The 16222-nt window shown below is 52.1% G+C and overlaps 1 protein-coding gene across 2 annotated transcripts in view; it reads left to right on the forward strand.

The window, feature by feature from the left end:
• The window catches only part of ESRRB (estrogen related receptor beta), a 172524-nt gene that overhangs the window by 100979 nt on the left and 55323 nt on the right, over positions 1-16222 (forward strand). For both annotated transcript variants that reach the window (XM_058739774.1, XM_058739773.1), the window contains exon 2: positions 14936-15345. In XM_058739774.1, coding sequence (XP_058595757.1) covers positions 14936-15345 — 410 coding nt within the window. The remainder of the gene's footprint in view (positions 1-14935; positions 15346-16222) is intronic.

Genomic DNA, 16222 nt, shown 5'->3' on the forward strand with positions numbered 1-16222 from the left:
AGTAACACCTTGTGTTTACTGAGCACTTTACCATGAGCAGATGCTGCGGTGGGTGTTCTACATTGATTGTGTCTTTTACCCCTCAGAGAAACTCTACGAGATAGGTGTCTTTATATGACCCATTTTGCAGATGAGGAAACTGAGATACGGAGAAGCTAAGCGGCCGGTGGCAGAGCCAGTAAATGACAAAGCCAGGATCCAAACCCAGATGGTCTGGGCCCAGAATCCTTGCGCCTGGGCCCCGAGGTCAGGGAGTGGCAGTGAACCCTTTCCAGTTGTACAGAGTCAGGGTTCTGAAGTCAAAGCAAGCTTTTTGCAGCCCCAGTTCCTGAAGGGAATTTATAAATTATAAATTTATAAATTACATTGATTTTTTTGTATGAAAATACCTTTTTTTTTGAACAGTTTGAACCCAGATTTCTCAATGAGTGGGTCTGAGATGTTAGCTTCTCTATGTTTCTTCGAAACACTTCGTATGATTTTGGGTGCTTAAAAAAACAAAAACAAAAACAAAAACCCCCCAGAAAGTAAGAAAACCCCATATGTCGTTTGTAAAGTCTTAAAGCCAGGATCAGCAGAATTCTATGGGAACCGGTGGCGAGGTTGGTCTTTTAGGGTCCTTTCATTGGGAATTGTTGGACTTGGGTCTCTGGGCTCTGCTCGTACACTGCCGGCTGGATTCCTCGCTCTGACTGCGGTCCTGTCCCGGGGCTCAGGCCTGGGACCGTCCTATCCTGAAGAGAGTGCAGGCCTTGAGAATTCTTGTTCCACCCAACTCTCAGACCTCCTCATTCATTTGTTCATGAACCAATGTTTATGGAGCCTGTGCTTATAGTGTTCTAGACACAGGAAACAGCGGGAAAGAGAGACACAGCTCTGCCCTCAAGTACGGGGGCAGAGGCCCCGTGGTCGGAGCATGGGGGTGTCGTCAAGAAATGGCCAGGAGGCCAGTGTGGCTGGCACAGAGTGACCACGGGGCAGAGTGGGCAGGGGATAGCATCTCTGCTGGTGGGGTCAGACCCTGAGGGCCCCTGGCTGCTTTGAGCAGAGGACTATTGTGACTTACTCCCGTTTGTTTTGTAACTCACTCCAGCACTTTCTGGGTGTGACCCCTGCCAAGGTATTTAGCAAAATGGGGGAAACGATAGTACTTATCTCAACAGGTTGTTGCCAGTGACAGGATGCATGTGGCCCTGAACCCCGCAGGGAGTAAGCCCTTGGCCAGTGGGCACTCTCATTGTCACGACACAGGTGGGAAGCAGGTTCCCAGTTGGCTTCAGAGCCAGGTCCCCACCTGCCCACCTGAGTTAAGATGTCTGTCTTTGTCATCTGCCCAGACCGCCCATTAGCACAGAGACTGAAAACTTGAGTCAGGAAGAGAAAAGGGTGCTGGGAGCCCCAAGCCTCCTGTGTCATCTTCTCTGTGCACAAGATCACACAGGAAGGACCGCTGCCTTGACCAGGTGGTGGATGGAAGCATCGTCCCCCTCACTGGGTCTGCACACTGCCCTGTAGGAACACACAGAGGGAAATGGGACTTAGGCCCAGCAATGGCACACACACAAGAGACCCAGGTGTGTGATTGTACAAGGAGCAGAGGGGAGGTCGGCAGTGTGAGCCACACAGCTTATGTGCTGATTCAGTCTCGGGTCTCATCAACAGAGGTATAGTGTCTAAGGGGGAGAAGGGTGTCAATACTGCTCTGCTCAGCACCTACCCGAACGTACCTGGAAGGCTGTGCTCTGTTCTGATGTTCGTCTTTGTGAGAAGTAAACAGAGCAGATGAGTTATTCTGAAAGAAGGACAAAGTGTGAGGAGGAGCGATCCCAGGACCAGGGGATGCTGATCCTGGTGAGGACAGGGCCACCAGGGAGCAGAAGGCTGCCTTCAGCAATCAAGAGGGCTGTTGTATAGACTTGTTCTGTACGTCCTGAGGGAAGGAGTTGTATAAACTATAACTGGGGGCGCCTGGGTGGCTCAGTCGGTTAAGCATCCGACTTCAGCTCAGGTCACGATCTCGCGGTCTTCGAGTTCGAGCCCCGCGTCGGGCTCTGGGCTGATGGCTCAGAGCCTGGAGCCTGCTTCCGATTCTGTGTCTCCCTCTCTCTCTGCCCCTCCCCTGTTCATGCTGTGTCTCTCTCTCTGTCTCAAAAATAGATAAACGTTAAAAAAAAAAAAATTTTAAACTATAACTGGAAGTTGCAGAGAGAAGTAGTTTGACTCTTCACAAACAACTTAAAAAAAATTCTTTTTAATGTTTTTATTTTATTTGTGTGAGAGAGAGAGACACACAGTGAGAGCAGAGGAGAGGCAGAGAGAGATGGAGACAGAATCTGAAGCAGGCTCCAGGCTCTGAGCTGTCAGCGCAGAGCCCGACCTGGGACTTGAACTCACAGACTACAAGATCATGACCTGAGCTAAAGTCGGACGCCCAACTGACTGAGCCACCCAGGCACCCCACAAATAACTTTTTAAAAAAACTACTCTGAGTGGCCAAAGGATGGGAATGGCTGCTTCCTGAACTGGGACTCTCCCCATCCCTGGGGTCTCTAGCAAAGGCAGGCAGCCAAGGACAGATCAGAGGCACTTTGAGGTCCTGGCCTGGTCAGAATTCTCTTGCTGGAAGAGGGCCCTGCCTGCCTCTCCCTGCCTCCCTGCTGTTCCTCCAACTCAGCGCTTTCCCCACATGCCTCCCTCCCTCTCTTTCTCCAGGCCTCTGCTGAAATGTCACCTCCTCTGAGAAGCTTTCTTTGGCCACGCTATCTGGCCCTGCTTCATCCTCCCTTATACCCCCTTCCCCTGCACTAATCACGAACTGAATGGATACTATTTTGGTCATGTAATTATTGTATTAGGCTGGATACCACTAGTTATTATTACGTACAACCCCAGAGTTTCAGTGGCTTAACACAACAGAAGTTTCCATCTTGTCCATATGACATTTTGGGGAGGGCGTTTGACAGGTAGCCTTTCGTGAGGTCATTCATGGGCTCAGGCTCCTTCTGGTGTGTGGTTCTACCATTCCCCCAGGGCCCTGGGGCTCTCTCCTGGATCCTCTGCCTGGATCCTGTGTGGCCCACCCGTGGGGGGAGACAGAGAGAGCAGGGGGTGCAGCGTGGGGAGTACCGTGGGAGATTCTTCTGGGCCAGAGAGGAAGTGACTTACATCATTTTGCCCACATTCCATTAGCCAGCACCTCACTGATGGCCACAGCTCCCCGTAAAGGAGGCTGGGAAATGTAGTCTCCCTGATGTCTAGGGAGAAATGAAATTGCTCTCGGTGAACTCCTAGCAGCCTCAGCCAGACTTGTTTATCATATTTCATTAATCTATGTCATCATCTGTTGTTCAAGACACCATTATTCTTGGAACCGCTAATCAGATTAAACTATAGCATGCCATCGATTCAAGATGCATTCCGATTGCCAACATGGTAAAATACGAAAAGATAGTATAGCTTCAGGTCAGTGAGATATGGTATTGTCACTCCTTGAGGGCAGGAAGCTGTCCACCTGGCGTGCCGATCCATCCCCAAGGCTAGAATAGGGCCGGCACACTGTAGATCTTCAAGGGATGGTGATGGAATGTCTGAGTGAGGGAGGGAGTGGATGAACGAATGAGGAAGGGTGGATGAATGAATGAGTTGCCCTTTTGGTTAAGTATCAGAATGCCCCTTGTGCGAGGTTGCGTCAGGGGGTCAAGCTGTGCTCGCTCACCTGAGCAGAGTGCTCCTGGGTTTCGGAACAGCTTCCAACAATGACTAAGACCCCGGGGACTCTGCCCCTGGCCAGCACCCTTCTCCGCTGCCAGCTGCGAGTTTTTCCTCCCTTGCTGCACACTGATGCAAAGTGTGACCTTGCTCATTTCTTGAGCTGTCCCTCTTCCTGCTTCTGTCCCTGGAGAGGCAGCCCTGACACCACATGTCTCATGGGAGAGACTCACTGGCCCAGCCAGTCGGCTGCACACCCCTGGGTCAATCAGCTGGGCCAGTGGGGTGGAGGTCTGTGAGAATGTGGCAGTTCCCGCGGGATGGAGCTGTGTGTGTGTGTGTGTGTGTGTGTGTGTGCGCGCGCGCGCGCGCGCGCACATGCATGAACATGCATGTGAGAGACAGAGTGTTGGAGTGAGGTGTCAGCTCCCAGGAGAGAGGCTAGTTAGGTCTGATAATTGGTTCCGGTAGTACTTGGATAAGGGGACCCATGGCCTAAAAAGGGACTTTCTTGGTGGAAGTTCCAGCACACTGAGAGGTACACAGATTCGTGATTGAATGGTAGATAGGAAAGTGCCCGGATGGATGAACGCTGGGAGACAGAGAGTAAACAGTCTTGCTTGCGGTGAGATTGATGTTTAAGGGGCACGTAATGGAAGCCATGTCATTATCCAGAAAGGGCTGCTGTCATAACTGGTAGCATTTATTTATTGAGCACATACTGTGTGCCAGGCACTGTTCTAAGCCCTTTTCTGTAGTAACTCGCTAATCCTCAAGACCACCCTCTGAGGTGTGCACTATAATCAGCACCCCCATTTTGCAGATGAGGAAACTGAAGCACAGAAGGGTTAAATACCCTGGAAGAGGCAGAACTGGAATTCAGACTCAGGCAGTCCAGCTCCAACCACTAAGATCTGTGGCCCAGCACCGTGGCTGCTGTGAGAATCAAGTACCATCTAGAAATTGCCAGGTGTATTCAGTGACAGTAGGTGGGATGTCTATACCGCATCGCGGCTTGATGCAAGGTGAAAATAAGACCAGATTCCACAAGAGTTAAGATCAATTCATAGATGTCAGATCTCCGGTAGCTATTGAAAGGAAGAATCATTGCGGTGTGTTTGGGGGCATATTCTGAATTTTCGATGTTGCCCTTTCTCTAAACACTCCCTTTTGTGGTGTTCAGAGCCCAGAGTTGGCCAAGGGGACTCACGGAAGAGCCACGAGGCACCCCTGGGTCTTGTTTGAGGGGACTCCACTAAGAGGACCCAGGTGAAGGCTGAGGTTTGGGATCAGTCTCTCCAGAGGGGCCCCTTAGTCTAATTTGCGGAGAGCCACGGTAAGAGCCACGGTAAGAGCCACAGAGGCTGTCCGCTGCAGGCCGGAGCTCGGCTGGTTGATGGACCCTCCGAGCTGTCCCAGGGCACTCCCGCTCTGCATCCACTCATCTCCCCCTGCTTTGGCAGAACTTCTCTCTTCTCATTATGATGGATGCGGCCTGGAAAATCATGGATAAAAAGCCCCGATTGAAAGGCACTAATTACCCATCATTATTTTCCATGCCGTAATTTGTGTGGAACGAGATTTCAATCAGTTGTCCGGGACCAGTCTGGTTTTGACTAATCTCTCTAAGACAAGATGCTTAATTACAGATTTTTGCCATAGCTTCAGCACACAGGGGGAGGCAGGCTCTTGCTGAAGCCAGTTTGGTTTTGGGTCATTTTGCAGTCCTCGGTCCCAGAGAGGGCCCCAAGGGGAGAAAGAGAAGAGGAGTGTTAGGAAAAGTATTCTGAGGGGACCAGATAAAATCAAGCCACCACAAGAGCGGTGCTGTGGTAGCATCCTGGCAATGGAGGGTGGCAGGTGGGGCCCTGCCAGAGTAAGCCCCTTCTCCCGGGGAGGGGGTGGGTGTCACCACTACTCACTATGTCTCTCAACCCCAACCAGCCTGGCTCTCTAGTTAGTAACTTGGAGTGAGTCCCAGCTTCTCGGGGCTTTAGTCCCTCATCTGTAGGTCGCCAGGGTGGACAGCAGAATCTGTAACTTACAGGCCACTGACCCCAGCTGTGCTAGTGTGTCTGTCCAGGAAAACAGACCTACTGTTGAAAGATACACATATGTAAGGTTTCAATCACATACAACTGATAAGAACATCACATATTAAAATAGGTGATTTAGACTACTCAGGGGGAAAGTCAATTTGAATTAAATACGTGAGTTTAAGAAAAAATTACATAATTACTGGACCTCATATGTATAGGATTGGATTAATTATAATCCTTGCTTCCTAATACTTGTCATCATTGGCCACCTCACCCTCTCTCCCTCCCTTCCCTGTTTCCTCCCTTCCTCCCGTGTAGTAAGTGCCCCTGAATCCCTATCCCAACAGGAGGTGGGGACATTGTTCACATTTAGCCATGTGGTCCTCTGCATCCCATCCCCTATTAAGGGCTCCTTCTATATTCTTTAATGTTTAAAACAAATTTTTATGTTTGTTTGTTTATTTATTTATTTATTTTGAGGGAGAGAGAGAGAGAGAGAGCGAGAGAGCGCAAGCCAGGGAGGGGCAGAGAGAGAGGGAAAGAGAATCCCAAGCAGGCTCCATGCTGTCAGCACAGAGCCTGACTCGGGGCTCCATCCCATGAAATGTGAGATCATGACCTGAGCTGAAACAAAGAATCATACACTTAACCGACTGAGCCACCCAGGTGCCCCTGTATTCTTAAAAAGGGTTTTTTTGTTTACTTATTTTTGAGAGAGAGAGAGAGAGAGAGAGAGAGAGAGAGCGCGCGCACAGGCAGGGGAGGGGCCGGGAGAGAGGGAGACAGAATTCAAAGTAGGCTTCAGGCTCTGAGCTGTCAGCACAGAGCCTCTCAGAGCCTGATGCGGGGCTCAAACTCATGAGCCGTGAGATCATGACCTGAACTGAAGTCAGACACTCAACTGATTGAGCCACCCAGGCACCCGGAGACTTTTAAAGGAAGTTTAACTGGGCTACTTTAAGGTTCCCTGAGGGGCTGATTCATAACAAATAAAGCTTTGCTGGAGGGTCTGAGGGTCTGCTATAATGAATTACTCTGGTGGCCCCTGGCTAACGAATTAATTATAGAAATGTACATAAGAGTCTCTCAAGTGTTCAGAAACCATTTTTCTTCTGTATAGTGGATTGCCATTTTTAGGCTTATTTATCCTCTTAATTTGCCTAACCAACCACTTTCCCTCCTGGTAAATGGCAAGTTCCTTGTGGAATCATCCTGCATTCTATATCTGGGGACTTAGTTGAGGGAAGAGCTTTGCTGGGTTTGACCACAGGTGGCCAAATGATGAGTTTTCTGGAAGGGGCTTCCGGGGAGAATCACAACAGTAAGCCAGCGTCTGCAGAGTGCTTGCTGGGCACCAGCTCGGGCTACACATGAAGTGTGGCCTCAGCACAGAGCCAAAAGGGGGCTGTGGGCGCAGCCCTCTGCAGGCCTCCCGGATTGCTGTGTTGTGCGCGGTGAGGTGGGCTTTGTCCCACAGAGGAAAGCAAGCCAGGCCCTAGGCTAACCGGGCCAGTTCAAAGCGCTTCCCTCCTTGAGCTGTTCCTCCGGAAGCTTCCCTCCTGCTGTCTGCCCAGCAGGCCGTCCTCAGGGAGCCAGGTCCCTGGGAGTCCAGCGAAAAAGTTTATAGTTGTCTCTTGCTGGCACACGGGAGTTTCTCTTCCTCGACAGATGTGTGGCAAAATAGCTCAACTGTTTGGGTTTCACTCAGAGTTCCCCAAGATTTTTTGGTCTCCATATGAAGAAAATCTTCAACCCACTCCGTTGTCTAGCAGAAGCAGAGACACCACGCACCCCGCTCCTCCAGTGAGCTCAGGCACCCCTGGAGGCCAGGCCACTCTGAGGCACAAGGCTCCACGCTGGATGTGAAGAGGGCCAGGGGCAGAGAGCGCGCTGGGATGGGAGGGAGGCCATGCTGAGTCAGATGGTGGTGAAATTGAGGCCAGGGCAGCTCTAGCTGTGCTCCTGTTCCGCATGGATCACGGCGGGGGGGGGGGGGGGGGGGTGCGGGGGGGGAATGATGCCTCGAGGGCCTGCAGCCACTGACTTCTGCTCTTGCAGAGGCTGCTTCCACGGGGCCTCTGTCCCTCCCATACAGTCAATAGTCATCGACCCAGTTGGGAACTGGGTCCCAGCCAACCACAGATGATGGACTCCGTGTGACCCCCCTCCTCCCCGGATTGAAGTGTCTGCCACGTCCCCTCATCGCGAGGCTGCACCCTCCCTGCATGCCATCGCGGCACCCACCCTGTGGCCACCTCCCCCCACCCGTGCCTTGGCCCACAGCCTCCACCTCTGACATCTTCCCTGACCCCATCTGCAATCCCCCGACTTTCTCGCTCCTTCCTCTGCTCTCCCTCAGCCTGAAGTCCCGGAGTCCACCCTGTTCCTGGTCCCTCCCCCTGTTTCCTTCCACTTCTGCACTTTCTGCTCTCACCCCCTCTGTCCCAGACCTGCACCATTCATCCACCCAACCCCCCACTGCGCCCCCCCCCCCCCCACCGCGTTCCCTCTTTCCTCATACATCTATGGCGGTGGTTCTCATTCTGGGGTGATTTTTTTCCCCAGGGAACATTTGGCAATGTCTCTTCCAGGGTTGGGTTGCCCTGGCTGGGGCATCTAGTGGGTAGAGGCCAGGGATGCTCTTAAACACCCTGCGGTGTACAGGATGGCCCCACAACCAAGAAGTCCTTTGCCCCAGATGTCAGTAACGCCCAGGTTGAGAAACCCAGATCTAAGCTGCTGGAGGAGACGGGGCTCCCCCTGCGTTGGTGCCCCTGCAATGTGAGCGAAGGGGCCTAGTGAACCCTGGAGACCCTGATTTCTGCTCTCTCCTCCCACCACCACCCCCCTCCCAGTTTCTATTGCAAACTCTCTTCCTTTTCCTAGACTTCCTGCCCGTAGCCTTCACTCCCTGTGCCTCCCTTCACGGACTGAGTGGAGGGGACAGAGAGGCGAGGGCTCTCAGCTCTCCCCTCTACCACCCACAGACTTCCCCTGTGCACGGCCAACCTCCCCCCCCACCCCCCTTTACTGCTTCAGCTCCTTTCTCTTCCTGCATTCCAGATTCACATCAAACCTCTGCCAGGCCTCCTGGCCACATCATTCTTATGGTACTCAAACCTGATGCCCCTAAAGTCACAACTGGGCTGCTGAAACAAGCCAACCTGAAAATGCAGACTTCTGGGCCCCCCTTGCAGAGATGCATGTACAAATTATGACTGTGGTCGGGTCAGGCCCAGGCAGCCACCTGTTCAGCAAGCACCTCAGTTGACTCTGGTGAAGATTGAACTGGAATTTGGGAAAACGGACATTTATTTTTACCTTTCATATCTTTAGTCTGTGCATCTTGATCTGTTCTTTACCATCAGCATTGAACGTAGAGTCACCATGCAATTCATTGCCCACTTTGGGGAGTAAAGCGGGGGCGATGGGTACTTAGCAGGTAAGATCAGGATCGCCCAAGGCAAACTGCAAAGTGTGGATCCCATAATTTTTAAAAACCTTAAGTTCCTTCCATTCTTTTTAAAAAAAAATTAAATATATTTATTTAAATTCAACTTAGTTAACATATAGTGTAGTAATGGTTTCAGGAGTAGAACCTCGTGATTCGTCTCTTAAATCTAATACCCAGTGCTCATCCCAACAAGTGCCCTCCTTAATGCCCATCACTCATTTAGCTAATCCCCCCTACCTTCCGTCCAGCAACCTCCAGTTTGTTCTTTGTATTTAAGAGTCTCTTATGGTTTGCCTCCTTCTGTTTTTACCTTATTTTTCCTTCCCTTCACCTATGTTCATCTGTTGTGTTTCTTAAATTCCATGTATCAGTGACATCATATGATTTTTGTCTTTCTCTGATTGACTTATGTCGCTTAGCATAATACACTCTAGTGTTGTTGCAAATGGCAGGATTTCATTCTTTTTGATTGCTGAGTAGTATCCCATTGAATATATACACCACATCTTCTTTATCCTTTCATCCATCGATGGACATTTGGGCTGTTTCCATGCTTTGGCTATGTCGATAGTGCTACTATAAACATTGGGGTGCACGCGCCCCTTTGAAACAGCACACCTGTATCCCTTGGATAAATGCCTCGTAGTGTAATTGCTGGATCTTGGGGTAGTTCTATTTTTAATTTTTTGAGGAATCTCCATGCTGTTTTCCAGAGTGGCTGCACCAGTTTGCATTCTCACCAGCAGTGCAGAAGGGTTCACTCCCCTTTCTTCGCATCCTCACCAACATTTGTTGTTTCCTGAGTTAATTTTAGCCATTCTGATGGGTGTGAGGTGGTATCCCATTGTGGTTTTGATTTGTATTTCCCTGATGGTGAGTGATGTTGAGCATCTTGTCATATGTCTGTTAGCCATTTGGATGTCTTCTTTGGAAAAGTGTCTGTTCATATCTTCTGCCCATTTCTCCATTGGATTATTTGTTTTTTGGGTGTTGAGTTTGATAAGTTCTTTATAGATTTTGGATACTAACCCTTTATCTGATAATGTCATTTGCAAATATCTTCTCCCATACAGAGGTTTCCTTTTAGTTTTGTTGGTTGTGTTCTTAACACACGCCCCTCCTCATCAAAGAAAACCAACAATTACCCACAATAACAACAAAACATTCTTTGTCTGCCCCCATGATCCCAAGTTCAAGGGAATGGTGCTGCCTGAAGGTCTGAAGGTGTGCCAGGAGGCACCCTACTCTCACATCCTTTTCTACCCTTTGCAGCCAAACTTCTGGAAAGAATTGTTGCATTCATGACCTCCTCCAGCCACGGTACAGTGGTCTCCATCCCCACTGAGCCTTGACACTCCCTGGCGACATCACCTGCCTCCTCCTGACTGCTCGCTGCAGTGGACGCTTGCCCATTCTGATCTCCGCTGACCTTGTAGCCACATGTGACCTGCTGCCACCCCCTCCTCATTGCATTTCCAACACACACACTTTTTAAAGCATGCTTTAAAGAGCAGTTTATTTGTTTTACATGTTTATTTTTGAGAAAGAGGGGGAGGGGGAGGGGAACGGGGCAGAGAGGGAGCTCTGTGCTGACAGCAGAGAGCCTGATATGGGGCTCAAACTCACAAACCATGAGATCATGGCCTGAGCTGAAGTAGGATGCACTTAACCAACTGAGCCATACAGGCGCCCCTAAAAAGCGTTTTAAAGGATGCTTTTTATAGGGGCTCCAGGGTAGCTCAGTTGGTTGAACGTCTTGACTTTGGCTCAGGTCATGATCTCACGGTTCAAGGGTTCAGGCCCCGCGTTGGGCTTTGTGCTGGCAGCTCGGAGCCTGGAACCTGCTTCAGATTCTGTGTCTCCCTTTATCTCTGCCCCTCCCTTTCTTGCTCTCTCTCTCTCTCTCTCTCTCTCTCTCTCAAAAAATAAATAAACGTTAAAAAAAATGCTTTTTATATTCTTCAGCTCCTCCTGCTGGTTCTTCTCCCCCCACCTCCTGGGCTTCTTTCTTTCCCATCCTTTTAAATTTTGCTTTGGAATGCATGAACGATGTGCCAGAGGTCAGGAGAGTTGGAGACAAGGTTTTTGTGGAGGGTCTGGCCTCTCCAGCAAATTTTGTCCCTTGCCTGGTGCATCGAGGACCCGGTAGCCTAGAAGGGTTCTGTGCCCCCAGAGAGTTCTCGACTCTCACACTGCAGGTCAAGAAATGGCCGTGAGGAAGGTTCTGGGCTTTGGAGCTCTTCTCTGCAGGTTTTGAGGGCTTTAAGCTTGAGGCCCTTGCTGGAGGCAGGTCCTTCAGAGACCTGGTTTGACGAAAGGCAGAGCGCCACAGAAGAAAGAGCTTGCGTCTGTAGTCAGACAGGGCTGGTTCAGGTCCAAGCTTCTCCTGTCCCTCAGGTGACCTGGGACAAGCTTCAAGCTCCAGCTTTTCTCTTCTGTAAAGTGGGGATGATAATGTCTGGCAGACAGGCTGTGAGGACTAAAAGGCTGTGGTAGAAAAGGAGGCATCCAGAGTGTGACCGCCCTTGGTGGATGGCCACTGAACTGGTCTAGGCCAGCCTCTGGGGCAGAGGGCAGACCCGGCAACTCCTGAGCTTGAAAAAACAGAAAAGTTTGGAAGGAATCTTCCACACAGAAAAGAAGCTGTGCCCCCCGTGGAGGGGGTGTTCATTCAGTCCGCAAATATGAATGAATGAACAAGTGAATGAATGAAGACCGGTGGGGCCAGCGGCGGGAGCTGGGGGGTGGGGGAAGGGAGCCCCTGTGAGGGTAGTACCCCCTGGCTTTTTCTGGTGCTTTTCACACTTGTGTTTGTTTAGTCTGCTCTTCCTGAGACAGAATGAGCTTTTTTTTTTTTTTAGATTTTTTTTAGCATTTATTCATTTTTTTGGTGGAAAGAGACAGAGCGTGAGTGGAGGTGGGGCAGAGAGAGAGGGAGACACAGAATCCCAAGCAGCTCCAGGCTCTGAGCTGTCAGCAGACAGCCCAATGCGGGGCTCGAGCACACGGACTGTGACATAATGACCTGAGCCAAAGTTGGCCGCTTAACCGACTGAGCCACCCAGGCGCCCTGAGAACAAAGTTCTTGAGATTGTGGGCTGTGTGTGTCGTGACCTTTCCTGTCCTCTGGCCAGCACTTGGCACACAGCAGGTGGCTGGAATAGGTGTGGCCTCTCCCTAGATAAGACATCCTGGGCAGGGTGGGGATGGGGTGCCAAAATCCCAGTCGTGGGAAAGAGAAGAGGAATGAAGTCCTCGGACCCTGCCCCTGTCCAAACACACACAACTGGGATGCGGGCAGTAAAGTAGTAGCTGGACTTCTGTGCCGCTCGGAGGCCAGGGTCAAGTTTGCTTCCTTCAGCCCCTGGAGTCTCCGAGGGTGAGATGACAAAAGGCCTACTTTTAGAGAGAGACCAAATGAGGTGGATGACGTCAGCGTTGTGACGTGGTGTTAGGCTTCTGTTGACCTGGTGATACCTCGGGTAACTGACACTGCAGATAAGGGGGTAGGGGGACTACTGCTGTTGCTGTAATTACCATTAATGTCAAGTGTATCTCCCGAAACCTCTGGAGTTCTTTTGAGTTTCAGGGAGGGGTGGGGAGGGAGGGCTGGAGTCTGGGAGCCATCTCCTCGGCAGGATTCGTCACTGTGGGCCTGGGGTGTTCCTGTGACCCGCAGAGCCTAAAGCAGTGGGCAGGAGAAGATTACAGGTGGAAGGACCCCTGGTCAGCTTTCCCTGCCTGCCCTGTGCAGAGACGCTGTGGGGAGGTAACCCAAAGGTGCCTACCGGGGCAGATTTTCTGCTTGGATTGTGCCTTGCCAGGCTGATGGCGTTTCCTGTGGACATACCAGGGACCTGCTGGTGGATGGAGGGGCGGCAGGTGGTCATATGGAACCCAGGACGATCACAGCGCACCAGCCAGAGCTATAAAAGGACCCAGAGGAGACCCTCAACTAGGGCACCCTCTGCCGATATAAGGGAAACATGGTGCTTGTGGGAGGGCGTCTCAGGGGACTTGGGAACGTTACATTTGGAACAGAAGAGACCTGAGAGCCTCTATCTTTAGACGCTGCATTCCAGTAGATAAACTTGAGTAGTAACCTCACAGGGATCTTTTATCTTTCTATCTGCAGCTCCCGGTTTCTGATTAGAACCACCTGTGGGGCAATGAGTTCCCTGTCCCTGCAGATGTTCAAATGTAGATGGATGGGACAACCCCTCAGGAGGTGTACTAACTATGAAATCATTAGCGACACCAGGGACGGTGGCCCCTCCCATCGTGAGATTGCATTTGGTGGTGTGGGGGTGGGCTTTGTGGGTGCTGCAAAGCAGCCCTTTCCCTGGTGGTGACCAGTCCTTTCCTCAAAGGACCGTTCAGGAAACAGGGGCTCCCTCTGGGCATTATTAGAGGTGGACCATGGCTGCTACCCAGCGGACCCTCCGGTACTGAGACCCCTCCATCTTTCTGCTAATGCGGCCATACCACTGATCGTTCAGCCCTTTTCCTTCTCCAAGATTTTTCTCTCTTTCCTTTCACCTGCTCCACGGGCATAAGCCTTGGCCAGCTCCTTGCCTCCACACAGCCAGGCCAGGTCAAGGACAGGTGGACCCAGCATGGTTCTGAGAGAAGGGACTTTCATTTTAGGTAACCTATATGACCCTTCACAGTGACCTTGTCATGTTGGTAATGCTCCCTTACCTCTGTGGGTGAGGTAGGAACGCTCAGAGCTTGAAGTTTAGGGTGAAGAAACTGCTAGGGATGCGAGGACCTAAGGCTGGAAGGGGCCCCCTCATGTCACTTCCTGGAGACACAGTCTCTGGGGCCGGGTGGGGCTGGGAAGCCAGCCTGCTGAAGGGTTAGGGACGGGGAGGGGGAGGGGGCCTGGAGCCACCTTCCAGATGTGCCCTGGGCCAGAGGCAAACCCCAGAGAGCAGCTTTTGCCACCAGCCCTGCCTCTTGCCCTGGCCAGGTGCCTTGATGGTGTGTCTGGTCCCAGTCTCCGTGATGGCGGCATGTTGGGGAGGCACCAAGCTTGGACTTACCCAGTGCCTCAGTGGAGCTGGGTGAAATGGGTTATCAGGTCACAGTACTGAGGGGGTCTGGGCCAGGGCCTGGCACGCTCAGACTTCCAGCCATGGCCACCATGTACTTTTGTTGTGCAGGAAGATTGGCCAGCTGTTTTGTCTGTCACCCTTATGCCAGCAATTTGCAGAGAGCTGGGGCGCCTAATCTAAAGTTTATCGATCAGACGTAGTTTTTTAAAGGACGCCTGGGTGGCTCAGTGGGTTGAATGTCAGACTCTTGATTGTGGCTCAGGCCATGATCTCAGCGGTCAGGGGATCAAGCCCTGCGTCAGGCTGCACCCTGGGTGTGAAGCCTGCTTGGGATCCTGTCTCCCTCTCCCTCTGCCTCATTTGTGCTCTCTCTCTCTCAAAAAAATTAATAATAATAATAATAAATAAAATAAAGTAAAATAAAATAAAACCCTAGTTTTTTCTTTGAGGACTCAGAAGGTTCTGGGGGGTAATGCCAGAAACTTGCTCTGGGCTGTGCAGTGTCCTGACCAATTGACCTTCTGGGCCAGCATTTTATCTCACCAACGCCTTAGCGTTGAGCCCCTCCCAGCCGCCCCGCCCACTCGGTGCCCGGAGCCCAGAGCTAATTCCTGGGTCCGGCGTCACACCCACCGCACCCTCCGCAGAGCTGACTTGTCCGTGCTCTGTGTCCGCAGGCTGCTGAACAGAATGTCCGCGGACGACCGGCACCTGGGCTCCAGCTGCGGCTCCTTCATCAAGACAGAGCCGTCCAGCCCGTCCTCGGGCATCGACGCCCTCAGCCACCACAGCCCCAGCGGCTCGTCCGACGCCAGCGGGGGCTTCGGCCTGGCCCTGGGCGCCCACGCCAACGGTCTGGACTCGCCGCCCATGTTCGCAGGCGCCGGGCTGGGCGGCACCCCGTGCCGCAAGAGCTACGAGGACTGTGCCAGCGGCCTCATGGAGGACTCGGCCATCAAGTGCGAGTACATGCTCAACGCCATCCCCAAGCGCCTGTGCCTCGTGTGCGGGGACATTGCCTCCGGCTACCACTACGGCGTGGCCTCCTGCGAGGCCTGCAAGGCCTTCTTCAAGAGGACCATCCAAGGTGCGTGAAGGCAGGGCAGGGGCTGGGTGGGTGCGGGCAGAGGCGCCCTTGCCTGCAGGTGCAGCGGGGAAACCCGGTGATTCCCTCCAGCTGCCAGGTCGGTCCCCCCCGCCGCTACAGCAGGGGTTTGGTAGAGCCCCTTTCGCGCCTCTCAGGGTTTCTCATTCGGGATTCCCCACGAGACTCTAACTCCAGCACTGTCGTTGACACGCAGGCACTCCCCTGTGGTGCCCCAGAAAACCCCGGGAAACCCCACACAAATGCACTGTGCATGCGCCTCTCACTGGTGTGGGGAACACGGTCAAGAGCGTGTCCCTAAGAGCTGCTTTTTGGGGGAGAAAATCATGTTATTTTACCCTGCAGTTCCAGACTCCTTGCTATAGAAAGAGTTGTTGCTTTGATCTTTTAAGGGCACAAATGAAACACAAATATTTTCTCAATTGGGAAAGAGCCAGGCCATCAGAGCAAGGGAAACCCACTCACCCTGTCTGATCGCCACATGGCCTGTCTTCAAGGGCTGTTACAGTGCGCCTGTGTGGCAGCTGAATCGTGTTCTGATGGCCACAAGCGAGGGTGGCGGCCTCTTTCAGAGGGTATGTGAGTGATTGGTTCCTATGAAGGTGTGCAAGAGCCTTGGTGGGTGGCCTCTGGAAAGTCACCCTGAGTTAAACGGGGGATGATGATGCGAACACTCTCCCAGAGCTGTTATCAAGTTCGTGGCACAGGGTCCAGCCAGAGGAATGAACCTGGCACATGGTAGCCAAGGGTGTTACTGCAGGAGGCCATGGGCAGAGCACTTGGGCCATTCGTTTCGTCAGGAGTCTACTGAGCACCCACTAAGCGCCAGCCCTTGCTGTACGTGCTGCTGATTGTGGAT

This window comes from Neofelis nebulosa, chromosome 7 (assembly GCF_028018385.1).
Source record: "Neofelis nebulosa isolate mNeoNeb1 chromosome 7, mNeoNeb1.pri, whole genome shotgun sequence".
Lineage (NCBI taxonomy): Eukaryota > Metazoa > Chordata > Mammalia > Carnivora > Felidae > Neofelis > Neofelis nebulosa.